At 42.3% G+C, this 16,242-nt stretch overlaps 1 protein-coding gene across 1 annotated transcript in view; it reads right to left on the bottom strand.

Moving 5' to 3' along the window:
- Positions 1-1,894: 1,894 nt before the first annotated feature.
- The window catches only part of P3H2 (prolyl 3-hydroxylase 2), a 148,739-nt gene continuing 134,391 nt past the window's right edge, over positions 1,895-16,242 (bottom strand). Inside the window, exons 9-15 of the mRNA XM_049628415.1 lie at positions 15,412-15,539; positions 14,757-14,852; positions 14,140-14,290; positions 13,143-13,260; positions 12,090-12,165; positions 6,607-6,747; positions 1,895-2,095 (exon numbers count right to left, since the gene is read on the bottom strand). Coding sequence (XP_049484372.1) covers positions 2,003-2,095; positions 6,607-6,747; positions 12,090-12,165; positions 13,143-13,260; positions 14,140-14,290; positions 14,757-14,852; positions 15,412-15,539 — 803 coding nt within the window. The 3' untranslated portion in view covers positions 1,895-2,002. The remainder of the gene's footprint in view (positions 2,096-6,606; positions 6,748-12,089; positions 12,166-13,142; positions 13,261-14,139; positions 14,291-14,756; positions 14,853-15,411; positions 15,540-16,242) is intronic.

The raw sequence follows: 16,242 nt of genomic DNA, 5'->3' as shown, positions 1-16,242 counted from the left end.
ACATGGCTCACGACGCGGATCCACACGACATCTATGGAGGCCATCACCCACTTTCTGCGGGGCGGAGTCTCAGCATCAGTGCCCAAGTCCCTGCCCCTCCTGGGGCTCCCCCAGCACCCAGGAAGTGGGAGCTACGAGGAGCCAAAGACTGTTTTCTTCGTTGATGCCTTGTTGCCAGAAAACAGAAATTAGATCTTGCCCAGATTCTCCTATCAGCAAATCAGAGTGCCAGCACACGCTTCTCAGCGAGACAGCAAGCAAACAGAAATCTACCTTTTCAAAGCTCAGGACGTTTTAGCCCTAAAGTTGGGTTTAAAGTTTTTGAAATCACATGTGTACATAACAAACCCATTCCCGATTCTCCGAGTGTTTGTCAAAGTGAATCTGATTGTATTTGCACACATTTCTAAGATCGTCTTGTTTTTGTCTTTTATCTGCTTTGTAGTTTGAGTGAGAGGGTGGAGGGCATTTGGAAATGATTATAACCAATTATGTGGCTTTCAGAAAAGGAAACTGAGGCCCAGAAAGGGAAAGACGATAGCTCTAGGTCACACAGGCATACTTGATCCAGCTGGGATTATAATCTAATGCTCCTTGGGCTCTCCCAACTGGAGCTTGGGTGGGAAACAGACGGCACATAACTCACTATGACTCAGTTTTTCAGTCTCAAAGGATGAATATGCTTATTGTCAACCACGATCATAAACAGCAAAAGAGTAAATGTGATTTTCAGAAAACGTTTTGATCTGCTGGCTCACTTAAGAACTACTCCTCTACCAGTGCCCATCAGAAGAGGCAGAGAATCTCCCACTGGTTAGCGGCACAGGCTCCCCCAGGCCAGAACCACCCAGGGCTCCACCCCAAACAATGTCTCTGAAGAGCTTCCTGAGAATTCTGGCCGCAGACCAGTGGTTCTCCGGACTAACACCGCTGCTAACCATTTCTGTTCCTTCAAAAATAGTGCTTCCATTTTCCTTGTGGCCCCAAAGCACCTGCCAGCAGAACTAGTCATGGCCCAATGGTGTCCCTGGGCTGTCCACAAAGCCACAAAGCCATTCCGTGAAGACAAACCAAACATTTGGGAGAAGACAAATAAATGCCAGATGTTAGAATAAGGCTCCCTGTATTAAACAATCAGACACAAGCACAAATCTGTGAACTGGATAGCAGCAAAGATGAGGGGACACCGAAATACATGCAGGTGAATATTGGAATCAGTCAGAAATCCATCTTTCTTACGAAATGCCCCTTCTGGCCAAAGGACCCCACACTCAGGCAATGTGTGGGCGGTGCCCTGATTCAGGCAGGATTGAAGATTTTCTTCCTAAGTCACCGGGGTGAAGAGTCCTTCTACTTCAACCCACTGAACCACCTTTTAAAAGACGCAAGTCTGAGGGCAGTCCTTTCTGGAGCACTGTGGAGGATGAATAGAAGCTTCCAGTGTCACTTTGTTCTCAGGTGAAAATACCAGAGCCAATTAACTCCACCAAGGCCCTGCGAAGGCTGGGGCCCTCCGTCTTTTGCCATGCTTTTCAGAGCCAATCAGTGACGCATGAGGCAGTGCAGACCCCATTGGGGGCTCCTCAGACTCCAGCTCATGGCTGCCAGGACTGGGAGAGGGTGTTGCTCAAGGGCACAGGGCCAGAAAGGCTTCGTGTCCAAATCACACGCTAACTTTAGAACTGGAGCACGCATGAGAGGTGTAGTTTCGCCAAGAATGCGCTTATTCTTTCTGCTTCAGCTTTCTCATGTGCAACAAACGAGGCGTGTGTGTGTATGCACATGTGTGGGGGTTGGGGTGGGGGAGGGTTGATGACCCGATGAAAAACCAAGATAGACAGGCTGAGTGAGGCAAAGCAAGCATCCTCGAGAACAAAAGGGGGCTCTGGTGACTCGGATTAACCTGTTAATTTATACCATGGCTCTGTACAAAAATAAAAAAGGTTCTCATAAGATTAACAATTTAAATAAATATCTGATAGAACTTTTTCTTTCCTCATTTTTATAGCTCATCTTTGGGGTTGATATTCAGTTCATGCTTCCTTTGTTGTTCTTGATCCAGAATTGCGATCACTTCATCGGCCTGTATTCGCTCCTACAAAAAAAGATAATTTACACATTTCTCTTACAAGAATCAGAATCAGCCCCAGTGGCAGGTGCTTCCCAAACACTTCCAGGCATCCATCTGTGCATAGATTGGTGCTAGATCCAGTTAAAGACTAAACCTCATCTCTGTCCCTCGACTGGTGCCTTCTGCTGACTGCCTCATGCCCTAAGCAATTACTTTCCAAGATTTCTCTTTGGCCAAGAAGTCTTGTGTATTCAACTGATCCATACCCTTTCTACTTTGTGGTTCCATAGATGTCTCCCACTCAGTTCTCAATCCGGTGTTCAGGTTGGAGTCAGCGTTTTCTGCCCCGCACACCTATGCTGGTCCTCCACATAAGTTCTCTCTGTCAGTGAAGACTGCCCCTGCTCACCATTTGCCCTAATAGCCCAGCCATGGTTCCTTGGGTCTGATAAATCACCTACTCCCCTCTGTTCTACCTCCTGTTTCCACTCCTTTTCAGTGCACATTACTGCTGCCTTAGTTTAGAGCAGGATTTCTCAACTGTGGCACTCCTGACATTTTGGAACAGATGATTCTTTTGTGGTGGTGGTAGGCTTGTGCCCTGTAGAATGTTTAGCAGCATCCCTGGCCTCTGCCCACTCCAGGTACCCAGCAGCACCTCCCTTCTGTCTCTAGACATTGCTGAATGTGCCCTGGGAGGCAAAATTGCTCCCACCTCAGAACCACAGGTTTAGGCTCTCTTCATCGAACTCAGCTTCCAAATCATATTCCCATTTCACACCCACTCACACATGCTTCTAATGGGCCTTCTGCACTTTAATTCGGACCCTGTCACTATCTGGTTCACAGCTCACAACCTTTACTTGGGTTCTTTTTACTTGAATTTTCAGGCCCTATCTTCTTGATGTGCTTATAAGGAGTTGCCCGAGTCAGAACTTTCTCTCTTCATTGGTTCTCCTTGCCTTCTCTTTTCACCTCACCTTGTTCTGTAACTTCCTGAGTTACCTCACATTCCCCAAATGCAGCACTTTCCAAGAAATCCCTTGCCCTAGTCTAGGTTAAAGGTATTTCTGGATGCTTCCATCATATCCTAGGCATTCCCTTCTCCATCCATCAAACCGTCAGCAGGCCCAGTTGGTATACTTCCAAATGGCACCTGCAGCCTTCCATGTTCATTCACCTTCTCTATCACTATTCTAGCCCACAACATGTAGGCCAGATGCTTCCTTTCCTGTACGTACTAGAGTATGACAATGTCTTTCCTATTCTGTAACTTCCTAGGTTGGGGGGTAAGTGGGGAGCAGAGGAGGGCACATGGCTTCCCCACCCAAGTTAGAATAGAATTCATGATTCTTAACTAGTTTGTCATGTCTGACTCCTCCTCCTCTGTGTCCCCTTTTCAGACCACTGTCCATCTTGCATTTGCCTACCATGTTCTGGCCACTCTGGATTTCTTGGTGTGTTAACCACTCCAAGCCACCTCTGATCTCTGGGCCTTTGCAACCTGGTCTCTACCTGGAATACTCTTCCCAGGACCTTTATCACAGTTGGCTTCTTCTTGTCACTCAGATGCCAACTCACATGTCACTTGTCTGAAGCACCCTCACGATTTGTTACCTCCCCTTTACTCTCAAACCAGTTACCTTGCTCCCTCTTCCACACATCATTTCTCACCACCTGGACATCTCTCAATTATTTCCTCTTTTCCTTATTTTCTTTTTCGACTAAAAGTTAAGTGCCATGAAAGCAGGAGAGCTCATCTTTTTGGTCATTCTTGTATTTCAGGTGCCCAGAAAACCCACTGACATTTGGCAAGGGCTCCATTATATTTGATGAGCAAACACATGAGTGGATGAAGGGTCCCTTCTCTGCTTCAAGTATGTCTCTCTCAGCTGCATGCTAAATGCCATCTTTTCAATGAAGCTTTTCTCGTTTCCTCTTTATGTCCCCTAACATGTGCAACTGCCCCTAATAATTCTTACTGAATTTTACCTGGTGTTTTAATTACTTTAGCTCTTGCACTCAATCTTCATTCTGACCTCCAGCTCCTTGAAAACAGGAGTATGTCTTATGTAGTCCATGTTGCCTATTGCTGGCCCCTAGCACAACGCCTTGCGCAGCAAGTTACGGGAAAACTATTTGGTGGCTTGAAAACAAAGCCCTTTTTCCATTCAAGACCTCCGAATTGAAAATGACGCTTACATGAAGTCAACCCAAAGGACCCAATGTACGAAATAACAGAAACTAAACTGCTGTGATGCTAAGATGCCTGAGCGCTACTTCATGAACGTGGAAACAATAACTTGCTGCTTAACAAACTGATGTACAAAAATGGCACAGACTCTCAAATCTGACTGCCACGAGAGACATCCCAAATCGTATCTCTCCTGAACGGAAAGAAGTTCGTGAGCTGGAACTGCGTGTACAGGGAACTGAAGCTTCTGATATTGTACATCCTTAAGAATTTATGATGCTATCCAGTCCTTGGGAATTGATACTTTCAAAACAATCTAGAGCACGTGCAGAAATCGGCAAGCTCTGACGACTCCTCCATAGGCTCTCCCTGCTCGGGGATTTAGTCTGAGAAGACGAACCGAACTCAGGACTCTCAAACTTTGTTGCATGTTAGAATTGCCTGGGGAGTTTTAAAGCTCCCCACGCTCAGATCACATTCTGTATCAGTAAATGATCCCCAGATCCCCAGAATGTCTGAGGATGGAAGACAGATGCCAGTAGTTTGTAAAGCTCTCCGGGTGGTTCCAGTGCGGAGCAGAGCCTGAGAATCCCCTAGGCTAAATTTTCTAGTAGTTGCTCAAGAGGTTCTGGTCATTCCCTCCTGTGACCACTAGATGCCGCTACTGCCCGGGTTCTGGAGAAGTTTCCCAAAGCTCTCTGGATTAGGAAGGAGCCACAAGAATTTTCTTTGTATTAGTTTATTTTGATAGAAAATATCTTGGAAGAGAGGGCTGGGATACTCAGGAATGAAACAGACTGAATGTCTGTTCAATTGAACACTAAAGAAAGGAAGGAGTGTGATGATGTTCCAATAACATATGACCCTCCCTGTCTATTCATCTGTCTAGATTCCCTAATGCAGGAGTCTAGTGGTGGTGGAGTGAGGGGGGGGGCGGTGTTGGCATTTCGGAGTGGAGAAGCACAAGCAAAGAATCACACCTGAGGGAGACTGTTCGGTGCCCCCTTGTAGTCTTCAGAACTATGTGCTCTGTCCCTCAACCCTGTCAGGACCACTCTTTTTCCTTTCAGTGCCTGACTGATGGCTATCATCTCGGTCAGGAGTAAGCGTCTTGATGCCCCCTACAAAACCCACACTGCTGTCTTCGATCTACTTCCTTGTTGACTTCTCCAAGCTCCTCACGGTCACAGACTATGTTCTGTCACCCTTGCACCCCCAGGGCCCCTAACAGAGTTTCCCGGGCACGAAGTAGATCTTCTGTAAATGAAGTATGTGAAAGAATGCTTACAGAACGTGGCCTAAAAGCCGTGTGAGTCAGACTTGATGGCAAAAAAGTATGAGGCAGAGGAATTAATTTTAAACAGTTTCTGACTAAAGTGAATCCAAGCAAGGTCTCTAAAGAGAAAGTTGGACAGAATGCCATTTTAAAGACTAGAATTTCAGAGCTTGTCAGTACTCGGGGCTGGAGGGGATGGAAGACTACGAAGTTTCTGTTTCCATTTCAGCATCCCATGGCAAGCTATTGCCGAGGCTTGGGCTGGAGCCAGTTAGTGACAAGGAGCTTGGTGCTTCCGAAGCATGCGACTCCACCAAAAGGTCGTGACAATTTGAAAGTCATTCCTATGTTGAGCCAACATTTTCCTCTCATGGGCTTTTACCCATTGGTCTCATTCCTCTGAAGCCTCACAGATAGAGACTATTACCTCTGGTCAGGGCATCCAGAAGGACGGGATCACGGTCCCTTATTCAGATTGTCTCCTTCCAATGTAATAATAATATTTTAATAGCTAATGTTTAAGTTAATAATAAATAATAATAAACTTCCAGGTTCACTCATCATCTTCCACACGTGTCTCATAAGTTATTCAGTGCTCTTTTTAACGATTTGTTGAGAAAACAAATCAGTTTTCTGGTGCCCAGCAGAAAGCAGTTACTTTCTCCTGAAGCCACAGTTTGTAACTAAGCTCAAGACTAACTAGAGACTTCCAGCTATCACTCTGATGTCTATTTCCACAAACATTCACTTATTAGAACCCATCTGATCAAGAAATGCCTTCCGAGCCCCTCATCTTTCTCTCAACCTCACACTACAGGCATCAGAGGTATAATTGCTTCATCATGGATCTGAACAAGAAAATTTGAGCTTGCTTGGAAAACAGAGGCAGTGTTGGAAACCAGAAATAAAGGACTCTGTAATAACCTGGTTGGTTGATTGATTGATTTTTATGATCTCTAAGATCCCTGATGGGTATGGAACAATGAAAGGACTTTCCGGAGAAATCAATCCAGGAAGCAGGTCTTCGGGCATCTAATTGGCCTTCTGAGTGGATCACATACTCACCAATTCTCTATAAAGTGGATCCAAGGTAAACCACAGAGCCACAGCGCACCTCTGGCCCTTGGTGACTGCCTTCACTCCATGCGGATTCTCTCCTCCGGAAGAGAAACTGATCATGCGCCCACACTTTGGTTTGATAGAGGCCTGAGTAGGAAAGTGAAAATTAGACTCTCAATTTCGTATCATGGGAATTCTATGACCCCTTTCTCTACCCTTCTATGGGATTATTTAGGTCAAGTTTTGCATCAAAGTAATGGAATCTTGGGGTTGAAATAGACATGGATTGGTTCAATTTCCTCATCTGTAAAGCAAAGATGAGTTCAAAATAATATCTAATTGAGTCACAAAATTATTCAGGGAGAATGGCGGGCACAGTCCATGGCACAGAACAAGTGTTCAATACATGCTATCCTATGGCCGGCAAACTCCACGAAAACAAAGTCTCTTTTATTCCTCCCCACCCCTACCCCCACCCCCCACCCCCGCCTTGAGTGTTAGCACAGTATCTGGCATAACGTAGATGTCTATTTCATATTTGTGGAATTGTGGGATGACAAAAACAAATCAAGGGGACATCTAGAGTGTGGTAGATTTTTATTATTGATCTAGGTAGGCTTTCCATGGGTGCACTCCTCCTCTGTCCTTAATTGTACATTTATGGTTTGTGAACTTTTCACAATAAAAGGGAAGTCTAGTTTCATATGATGCTTCAATTGCCATTACAATATGCCTGTCCAATGGTCCTCAGCACGTGCTTTAATCCTTCCAGTGATGAGAACACTCTACCCCTTGAGGAGACCTAGTCCATGGCGTCCAGGGCTCTGAAATGATCGACATAGTCCTTCCAAGCTTGTGCGTCACTCAGGTGAAACTGTTCACTAATGTTTAAGTAGAAGAGGGTAGAGAGAAAAGGGACACTGCTAGGGGAGCCTAAATGTTAGATCAAATGAGCGGGTTCTCCAAATCGAGTGAACTTAACCAACAGAATATAAGGGGCCTTGCTTCTGTATTTTAAGAAATGCTTGATGTCAGTAGAATTAATTTTTCTTTTTTGAGAAGCACAGAAACATTACTCATTCCATACTACAGCTTAGAAAAGTAAAGTAGGGGTGCCTGGGTGGCTCAGCAGTCAGTTAAGCGTCTGACATTGGCTCAGGTCATGATCTCATGATTCACAAGTTCGAGCCCCGCATCGGCCTCTGTGCTGACAGCTCAGAGCCTGGAGCCTGCTTCAGATTGTCTGTCTGTCTGTCTGTCTGTCTGTCTCTCTCTCTCTCTGCCCCTCCTCCACTCTCTCTCTCTCTCAAAAATAAATTTAAAAAAAACATTAAAAACATTAAAGTAAAAGAAAAAAAATGTTACCATTCTACTATTGGATAAGAGGGGCTCATTTTAACTAGTTATTTTCTGAATACATGCCCATTAGAAGAACTTTTGGTTTCCTTCACCTTAAAATGGGAGGCTATATTTTTTCACTGCCAGCTTCAGGAGGAATATTTGCAAAATTTCCTGAATCCCTTGGATACTACCTAACACAGGTACCCCTAGACTATAACCTACATATGAAAAGGTGGAGGGAGGTGTATTAAGGAGTCAGAAAGTCTGAGATGTGTGTGTGTGTGTGTGTGTGTGTGTGTGTGTGTGTGTGTGTTAAAGGGGAGAGCAGAGAAAAGCAGTTGCTGGTTACTCTTCTATTCACAGTAATTGAGGAGTGATTTGTTTTTCCTGGAGAGAGTTGATTTCTTAAAATGCATTAAAATTTTTTTTTAATATTTATTTTGAGAGAGGAGAGAGAGAGAGAGGGAGAGGGAGAAGGCAAGCAGAGGAGGGGCAGAGAGAGAGAGAGAGAGAGAGAGATACAGAATCCGAAGCAGGCTCCAGGCTCCAAGCTGTCAGCACAGAGCCCAGCCCGACATCAGGCTCAAACAAACTGTGAGATCATGACCTGAGCCGAAGTTGGACACTCAACTCACTGAGCCACTCGGTCGCCCCGAGAGAGTTGATTCCTTATGCAGCTTCATCAAGGTGACTTTTCTAAGGTAAATCTAGAGAGTTTGCTAGGTATTGGTGCCCTTGGCATCAACCTGATTTCATTTTTCTGGAGAAAGAATGTGTTTTACATTTCCACATAGAAACAGCAACATAAATGATACTTGGGACATATGAAGTCCAGTGGAAAGCCTTTTTAGACACACCGCTTTGAGATCTAGTTTCCAGTTTTCTGAGTGGCTTATGCCCTGGCGCTGGTAAGGATTCACTCAACCACACGTGGTTGCCAATGCTTCTGTGTGATTATCAAATGTCAGCAGTAACATTTTACAATATTGAAGAAAGTGTGTGGGGGCAATTTAATGCTTTCTCCCTGATGGAATTGGGTGAATCGAAAGTACTTTTATACATGAAGAACTTGGGAAAGTGTAGGAAAAGAAGCTATCAGCTGTTTGAAGCATTTGGAATTGATTATAGGTGTGTCGGCTCACAGAAGTCTCTACAACTAATTTTATCAAATGGAGTGCGTCACCTGTTATATATCAGCCACATAAAGGAATAAACAATTTTCACTTATAACATTACTTCTACAGGAAAATATGTTCAGAAATTTAGATGACTGTAAACATAATTTTGGCACACAGTTTCATATTGAATTTAACTTTTCACGAAGCAAATAGAACTTATTAAATTTCATCTCTTTCAAACTTGCAGAGAAACCCAAATCCCAAAATACTCATGTTTTACAAACATGCTGCTGTTGAAAATAATCCATGTATCTTCCAAGTATGATAAAAGAAAATTCCTTTTGCTTTCCATCTAACTGATGATTAAAAGTCAGAGAAGCCTTTGTGTTGTGCTTGTAGATGTAAATCTTTAGCCACCATTTAGTTATTCATGCACTTCCCAGACTTTTCCAAAGTAAAAACCTTAGAAGACTTTTCTTCCTTATAAAGCCCTAAGTTGGGCCATTTCTCTGCTTCATTTTTCCCTTCAGAGTCAAAGAAACGAAAAGTAACACTATCCATTTCTCTTTATTTGGGCTGATTACCTAAGAATTTTAATTACTCACAAAATGCCTTAAAAACTCCACCATATGTGTTCATCTGAAGTAGAGTTAATCTGTGAAAATGAATCTGTCAACCTGGAGCTTTTGAATCAAAACATTGTTTAAATTGATTTCTCTTCTTTTTTGGGGGGGTAGTGGTGGTTAGATTCAGTACTTTTTAAAATAGTTACAACTTTCTGTTAAAAGTATAGCTACATTAAACAGCAGTATTATCTGCTTTTACATCTTTAAAAGGCAGAATTACAGGGGCGCCTGGGTGGCTCAGTCAGTTGAGTGTCCAACTTCGGCTCAGGTCATGATCTTGCGGTCTGTGAGCTCGAGCCCCACGTCGGGCTCTGTGCTGACAGCTCAGAGCCTGGAGCCTGCTTCGGATTCTGTGTCTCCCTCTCTCTCTGCCCCTCCCCTGCTCATGCTCTGTCTCTCTCTCTGTCCAAAGTAAATAAACATTAATTTAAAAAAAAAAAAAGGGGCAGAATTACAGTTAACCTTGCATTCGATGATTAATGAATGATTGATTCTCACATTGTAGTCCAGGCATCGCTTACTTTCAAACATTGAGCATTTCCAAATATGGCCACTAGATGGAGGAGAAGTAAAGAAATCTTTTCAACCACCTGTCTGATGTTCTTTCCAACTGTGTGAGATGCAAGCATTTAAAAATTTGTTTTAGTGTTAGCAGAGCTCAGAAAACAAATGCTTTCTGCACAGAAGCTTTTCAAAAAAAAAAAAAGATAATTTTGTGTCAGGATTATAAACAACCCGGATCATCAATTTTGATTTAATTTCCCAGATCATGAAGCACTAAAATACTCTGTTGATACTTAAGCTGTTACAAAAAAGTGTGAGTCATGATAGCCTTTTAGATATACATCATTGCATGAAACTGTATGAAATAATTTTTCTTAATTATTCCAATGTTTCTGGACAACCTTAACCACAATTTCCATAGGGTTCCCCCTCATCTGCTTATACCCCAGTAGGTATGCCATGAATGATATATGGATGTTTCACTATGAGTAAAGGGTACAAAATAGGAAATTAAAAACATAAAATTCAGAAAAAGTTGTGGAAATAGCTTGGATAATGCAAAATCCTTGAAGTTTGTCAGATACATGCCTCAACTATTTAGATTTTGTATGGAAGAAAGATACCATTTACATAATCCATTTACAATTCAATTATCTCTTCCCTTGGAAAACATGTTTCCCTACCATGGTGTATGTGCTCTGGCTTAAAGTCCAAAGGATGCTGGCTATATGGCCTATTAACTCAGTAGACTGGTTTTCCAGAGGCATTGATTTGCTTAGGAAGAGAGTGATGGAAATTAACTGTTGATTTTTACCTATGAAGGCGTATTTAGAATCTCATCCAAAGTGTGTGTGTATGAATGTATATATATATCAATTTTCAGGTATAGGTTTACTTACAGTCAATCATATATATACATACGTGTGTGTGTACACACACACATTTTGATAACTAAAGGTCTAGAGCCCAATGCTCAATCCAAGCATATAGAACACCACGTTGCTTGAAAGCTATTCTGTAGAATCATTTGTCTAGCCCTAGGCATGGATGACTTAGAATTGGTGTTTTTTGGGGAGCCTGGGTGGCTCAGTTGGTTAAGCGTCCGACTTTGGCTCAGGTCATGATCCCACCACTTGTGAGTTCAAGCCCCATGTCAGGCTTTGTGCTGACAGGTCAGCCTGGAGCCTGCTTCAGATTCTGTGTCTCCCTCTCTCTTGGCCACTCCCTCACTCATGCTCTCTCTCTCTCTCTCTCTCTCTCTCTCAAGAATAAATAAAACATTAAAAAATTTTAAAAAAGAAATCGGTGTTTTTATCCATCAGACTAATATATATAATATATGTACTATCTATAATATATACATATATGTATATATAATATATATAGTGTATATATGTGTATATATAATATATATGATATATATATGTGTGTATATATATCTTCTAGTCCATTTTACAGATGGGCAATTTAAAGAATATATATGATTGGTGATTCCATTTCTTTTTTTTTTTATTAAAATTTTTTAAAATGTTTTTATTTATTTTTGAGACAGATGGAGACAGAGCATGAGCATGGGAGGGGTAGAGAGAGAGGGAGACAAAGAATCTGAAGCAGGCTCCAGGCTCTGAGCTGTCAGCATGGAGCCTGACACGAGGCTCGAACTCATGAACTGTGAGATCATGACCTGAGCTGAAGTCAGATGCCCAACTGACTGAGCCACCCAGGCACCCCAGATGGTGATTCCATTTCTAACATTTTATGATGTATACATTTATTGGGCCCCTTTATACCTCTTGAATTCTCAAGCTCAGATATTTGAAATCCAATAGTCTGTGAATCCTTGGAAAATGGCAAGATTGAGATAAATGCTACATAAATTTGCCTGCATAGGTTTACTTACAGTCACAGTCTTGGCATCCATCTCAGTGAATATGAATTCTCCTCCTTCAAAGTCATCATTCATATATAGGAGAGCGCTATAAGAAAATAAAAGAAAAAATGTATACTATTATATGTTTACAAAAACATCATCACAGAATACTGACAAATGGTTGTAAACTGACAAGCCTGATTGGTAAGTTTCTTTTGAACTAGACATTGAAATAACCAACTTTCCTAACCCTAAAGAGTAAGTAAGGACAGATATAGTTTGGGCCCTACCCCCGAAGTATTTATTTGTTTCACTTATGCTAAAATTTTAATTCTATTTTAAACTTCAACTCACATTTCACTTTTTCCCAAGAACACCTAACTAGATTTAATCTACCCCTTTGCACCTGCCCACACTACTTACAACTCTCTTCTTCCCTTTTATGCTTGTAACTCTAAAGGATGCATTTTTCCCCTAAGTAGCTACAGAACTCCAGGAGGTGTGGTCTTGCCTTGAAGATAGGGGGTGCTCAAGAAATGTTTTTGTCTGGAGCACGCTGCGGTAATAATTAACACACTACTATATACATGAGGGCTATACCTCTTGACAATTCTCTTTACACACTTACATAACATCCCATTTCTTCCTCTGACTTTCCAGTTTCTTATGTATAAAAGGCTGACCTAGGTAAGTGGCATTGTAAGATCCCTTTGTGCATTGAGACAGCATATCCTGGTCTTCTCAGACTGAACTATACATACGACAAGGGATATGTTTCGGTGAAAGCCAAACGATCAAATAAACAGAACAAAACAAAAGAAAAACCCTTTAGTTTTTACATTAAAACAAAATGGGCACGTTGTGGATTAAGATGCAACAAAACGTTCTTGGAATTTTATGGCAAAAATATGAGATGATCACGTCGCTTCCTGGTTGTGGCAGCTGCTTCGGGGGCTTATTTGAGAATCTCTGCCTCACAGAGATGGATATAATGACAAGCAAAACAGATCAGTTTTCTAGTTTCCATGGGTTTTTGATAACTGTTGTGCAGAAGCTTGCTTTAGAAGCTTGTGCTGGTTGTACCTGTAGTCCCGGAATGTGTAGGCAGGAGGCTCCTTCCAGCATTCATTGGCCTCAGGATCCAACAGGCAATTGTCAGCATGGATGGGATGACTGAGGTCAGTTCTTCTCTCCTGCTGACCTGCCAGAAAATGGAAGGAGAGAATGGCAGGAGAGCAGTAACCTCTAACAGCAGAGCTGACAACCGGACTGTCTTCTCCTATCGCTGGTGCCTTTTGGAAATTTTTGGAGACATAAGTAGACCCAGATAGATTTAAGAACCAGATAGGCAGTCAAGAGACTGGTCTTGGTTTGGTGCAAACTTGATGTAAAACCTTGGGCAAGTCACATCTGCCTGTTCTGCTATAAAAGTTTCCTGACATAAACATACATAATTGAATTGCCCTGCATTCCATGGGTTGTACTTCATGTAGGGCAGAAAAAGGGGAGGGGTGAAATGAAAATGTAAAAAAAAAAAAAAAAAAAAAAAAGATTCAGCTGAAAGTTCACATGTTAAAGTCTTAAAGTCTTCTCCCATGACACTGTCCCTTCCCTCCTACTCAGGAGGGTGTGGAAGAGAAGATCTAGGGACGAAATAATGACAGCAGGGAGTGAGGCAGTCTCTGCCTTTTTAAGAACATATCTTTCAACAATCCCTTCATCTTCCATGCTTCTACTTAATGCTTTTGGATGCGAAGGGGGACCGTGATTTCCAGGTTCCTGATTCCCTGGAAGGTAAAGCCTAAAGCAGAAAAGTATTTCTCTGTGTGACTTTAAGCTACTTGCTTAAATGGACTTGAAAGGAAAGATAGGCAGAACAATGGTCGTTTGGAACTTTAGGTGACCAAAAAGGAGTAAAAGAAGGAAGGGAAAAATAAGGATTAGCAAGCTTCTTCTGTTTTAGGAATTTGGAACTTTGCTAAACCATTAGTCTAAAATGTAATAGAGCTTTGTGTTATATTGTTTTCTTTCTCATGTCACTGTGGGTGGAAGAGAACAAGTTCACACTCTGGAATCTTACCAGACAGGGCTGTTCGGCAGACCATGTGTGTATAGGAAAAATACAGGGTTGAGTTCAGCATGAAATAGGATTCTACAATCTTTCGAGCCTTCTCGCTGATGTCATAAAACAGACGGGCACTCTTCAGTGGGACTCGGCCTTCATAACCAAACTGAAGAAAAATAAGAACACTAAATAGCACTGGGTTGATTGGAAGACTTGAGAAAAACAGACACTAGGTTTCAGTAAGGCAACAGAGGGATGGCATGTCTGCATTGACTAGTGGGAATACGATTACATGCTTGTGGATTTGGGTTAGTAAAATGAGCCATTGAAAGTCACCCTTCCTAATCACAGAGGGAACACTGAAAGCTAATCTCTTCATCCTCTCTCCTTTAGAGAACTATCCTCTTTCTCCCTAATGATGCCTCTTGAGGTACAGGATAATCACGTGGTTCAGTATGATTTCACCAATGGACCAGGAGCTCCCTAAAGACAGGGGTGTTGTATATTATCTGTCAGTTGCAAGTTGATGAGATATAAAGTTTGATAAATTGGTGACTACATGAAAGGATCTAAAACAGAAGGTCCTGGGTTGACACTTAGGAACCCAAACCCAAAAGAAGCTATGACTGTACCTTGAGTGCTTTCAGGACAGTGGCACCTTCAAACTTTTCATTGGGTGTATGGGGTGAAGTTTTCCCTCTGTATCCATCACCAACGAGCATGATTCCCTGGAAGCAATACACAAGAAGATGCTTTATTAATAACAACTATGAATTAATAAGGTCTCCATTTTTTTCCTTGACTGCCAGGAAGCTAAGGAACAAAGTCAATACTCAGAACCATCCCTATTTTGTACCACGATGCTGGTATCATTAATTCTTCCAATCAAAAGAGATATCTTTATTTAAACTTTACATTTTCCTTACAAAATATCACTTTTTGTAGAAATGGGTAGAATATAAATGATTAATATATTTGTTTATTATCGATTAAAATAAAGAGATTCTCCCAGTGACTTTATATGGTAGCCAGGGCATGTGCTGAATGGCTCTTGTTCTAGGTATGAAGCCACTAACTACCCCAGATCCATTCTGTGTCCAGATCTAGACAAAAGTAAGATAATTCCAAACAAGGCTATGAAAATGTTCCCACAGTCAATGTCCCTGTCCTAAAGAAAGTAATATTTTAGATCTGGTTCCTGACTCCAAGTGAGCCCAGGACCAGACAACTCCAGGGCTCATGCCAGGCCAGCCCAATATCAGGCTCCCCTCCCTCTCTGGTCCTCACACTGGCCACGCTGTGGAGCTCCCGGCACTGTTCTTCCGACAGGACGTTATCCAGGAGAACCCTCTGGGTCCCGTTCAGCTGCTCTGAGTTATAGACAAACGTGATGTTCTCGTAGAGCAGAGGACCACCTGAAGGGACAGAACACATTGTCTTCTCTGTTACCTCTGTTCCCAAGGGTGTGAGCACACAGCACCCAACAGTTTTCAATGTGAAATTCATGAGACTACATTTGCCCATGAATGCTTAAGAAGGCAAAGACAAATTGGAAGCCTGATAAATTCAATATGGATTCAGGAAAAAAGACAGATGTCTGACTGTCAGGCTTCTCCATGGCATCACAATAATATCAACACATTTGTTAGTATTTGGGGTTTGATAAACCATCTTTTCACCTGATTCCAGTGATGAGCCTATAAAGTAGACTCTGAATCTCACAGGATTCTCTGTGATGACTCTGATAAGACCTTCCAGAATTCTCTGGGCAACAGCACCCACCCTTCTCCACAACCCTTGGTCCATAATTCTGTTACAACATCACATGCAATTACTTGATTACATGTTTGTGCACCCACACATGAAATACACACCTCAGTCTCACTTGTTTGTAGAGAAATGTCTTCACTCCACAACTCAGCTGGTAAATCCATCACCAGAACAGTCACACCCAAGCCAGCCAACTCCTTCCCCGTCTTCTTCCACCACTTAACTGACTCTAGATGGTCTTATTTTTGGAATGTTTGCTTTTATCTGTTCTCTGGGAAAATCTTTATATCATTTTCTTTGCACAGGAAGGTTTCCTATAGCTACCTTCTCTCTCCATGAGTAGAGCCC

The sequence above is a fragment of the Panthera uncia genome, chromosome C2, assembly GCF_023721935.1.
Source record: "Panthera uncia isolate 11264 chromosome C2, Puncia_PCG_1.0, whole genome shotgun sequence".
NCBI lineage: Eukaryota > Metazoa > Chordata > Mammalia > Carnivora > Felidae > Panthera > Panthera uncia.
Note: the sequence above shows the minus strand (reverse complement) of the source record. Positions and strands in the feature narration are given on the sequence as shown.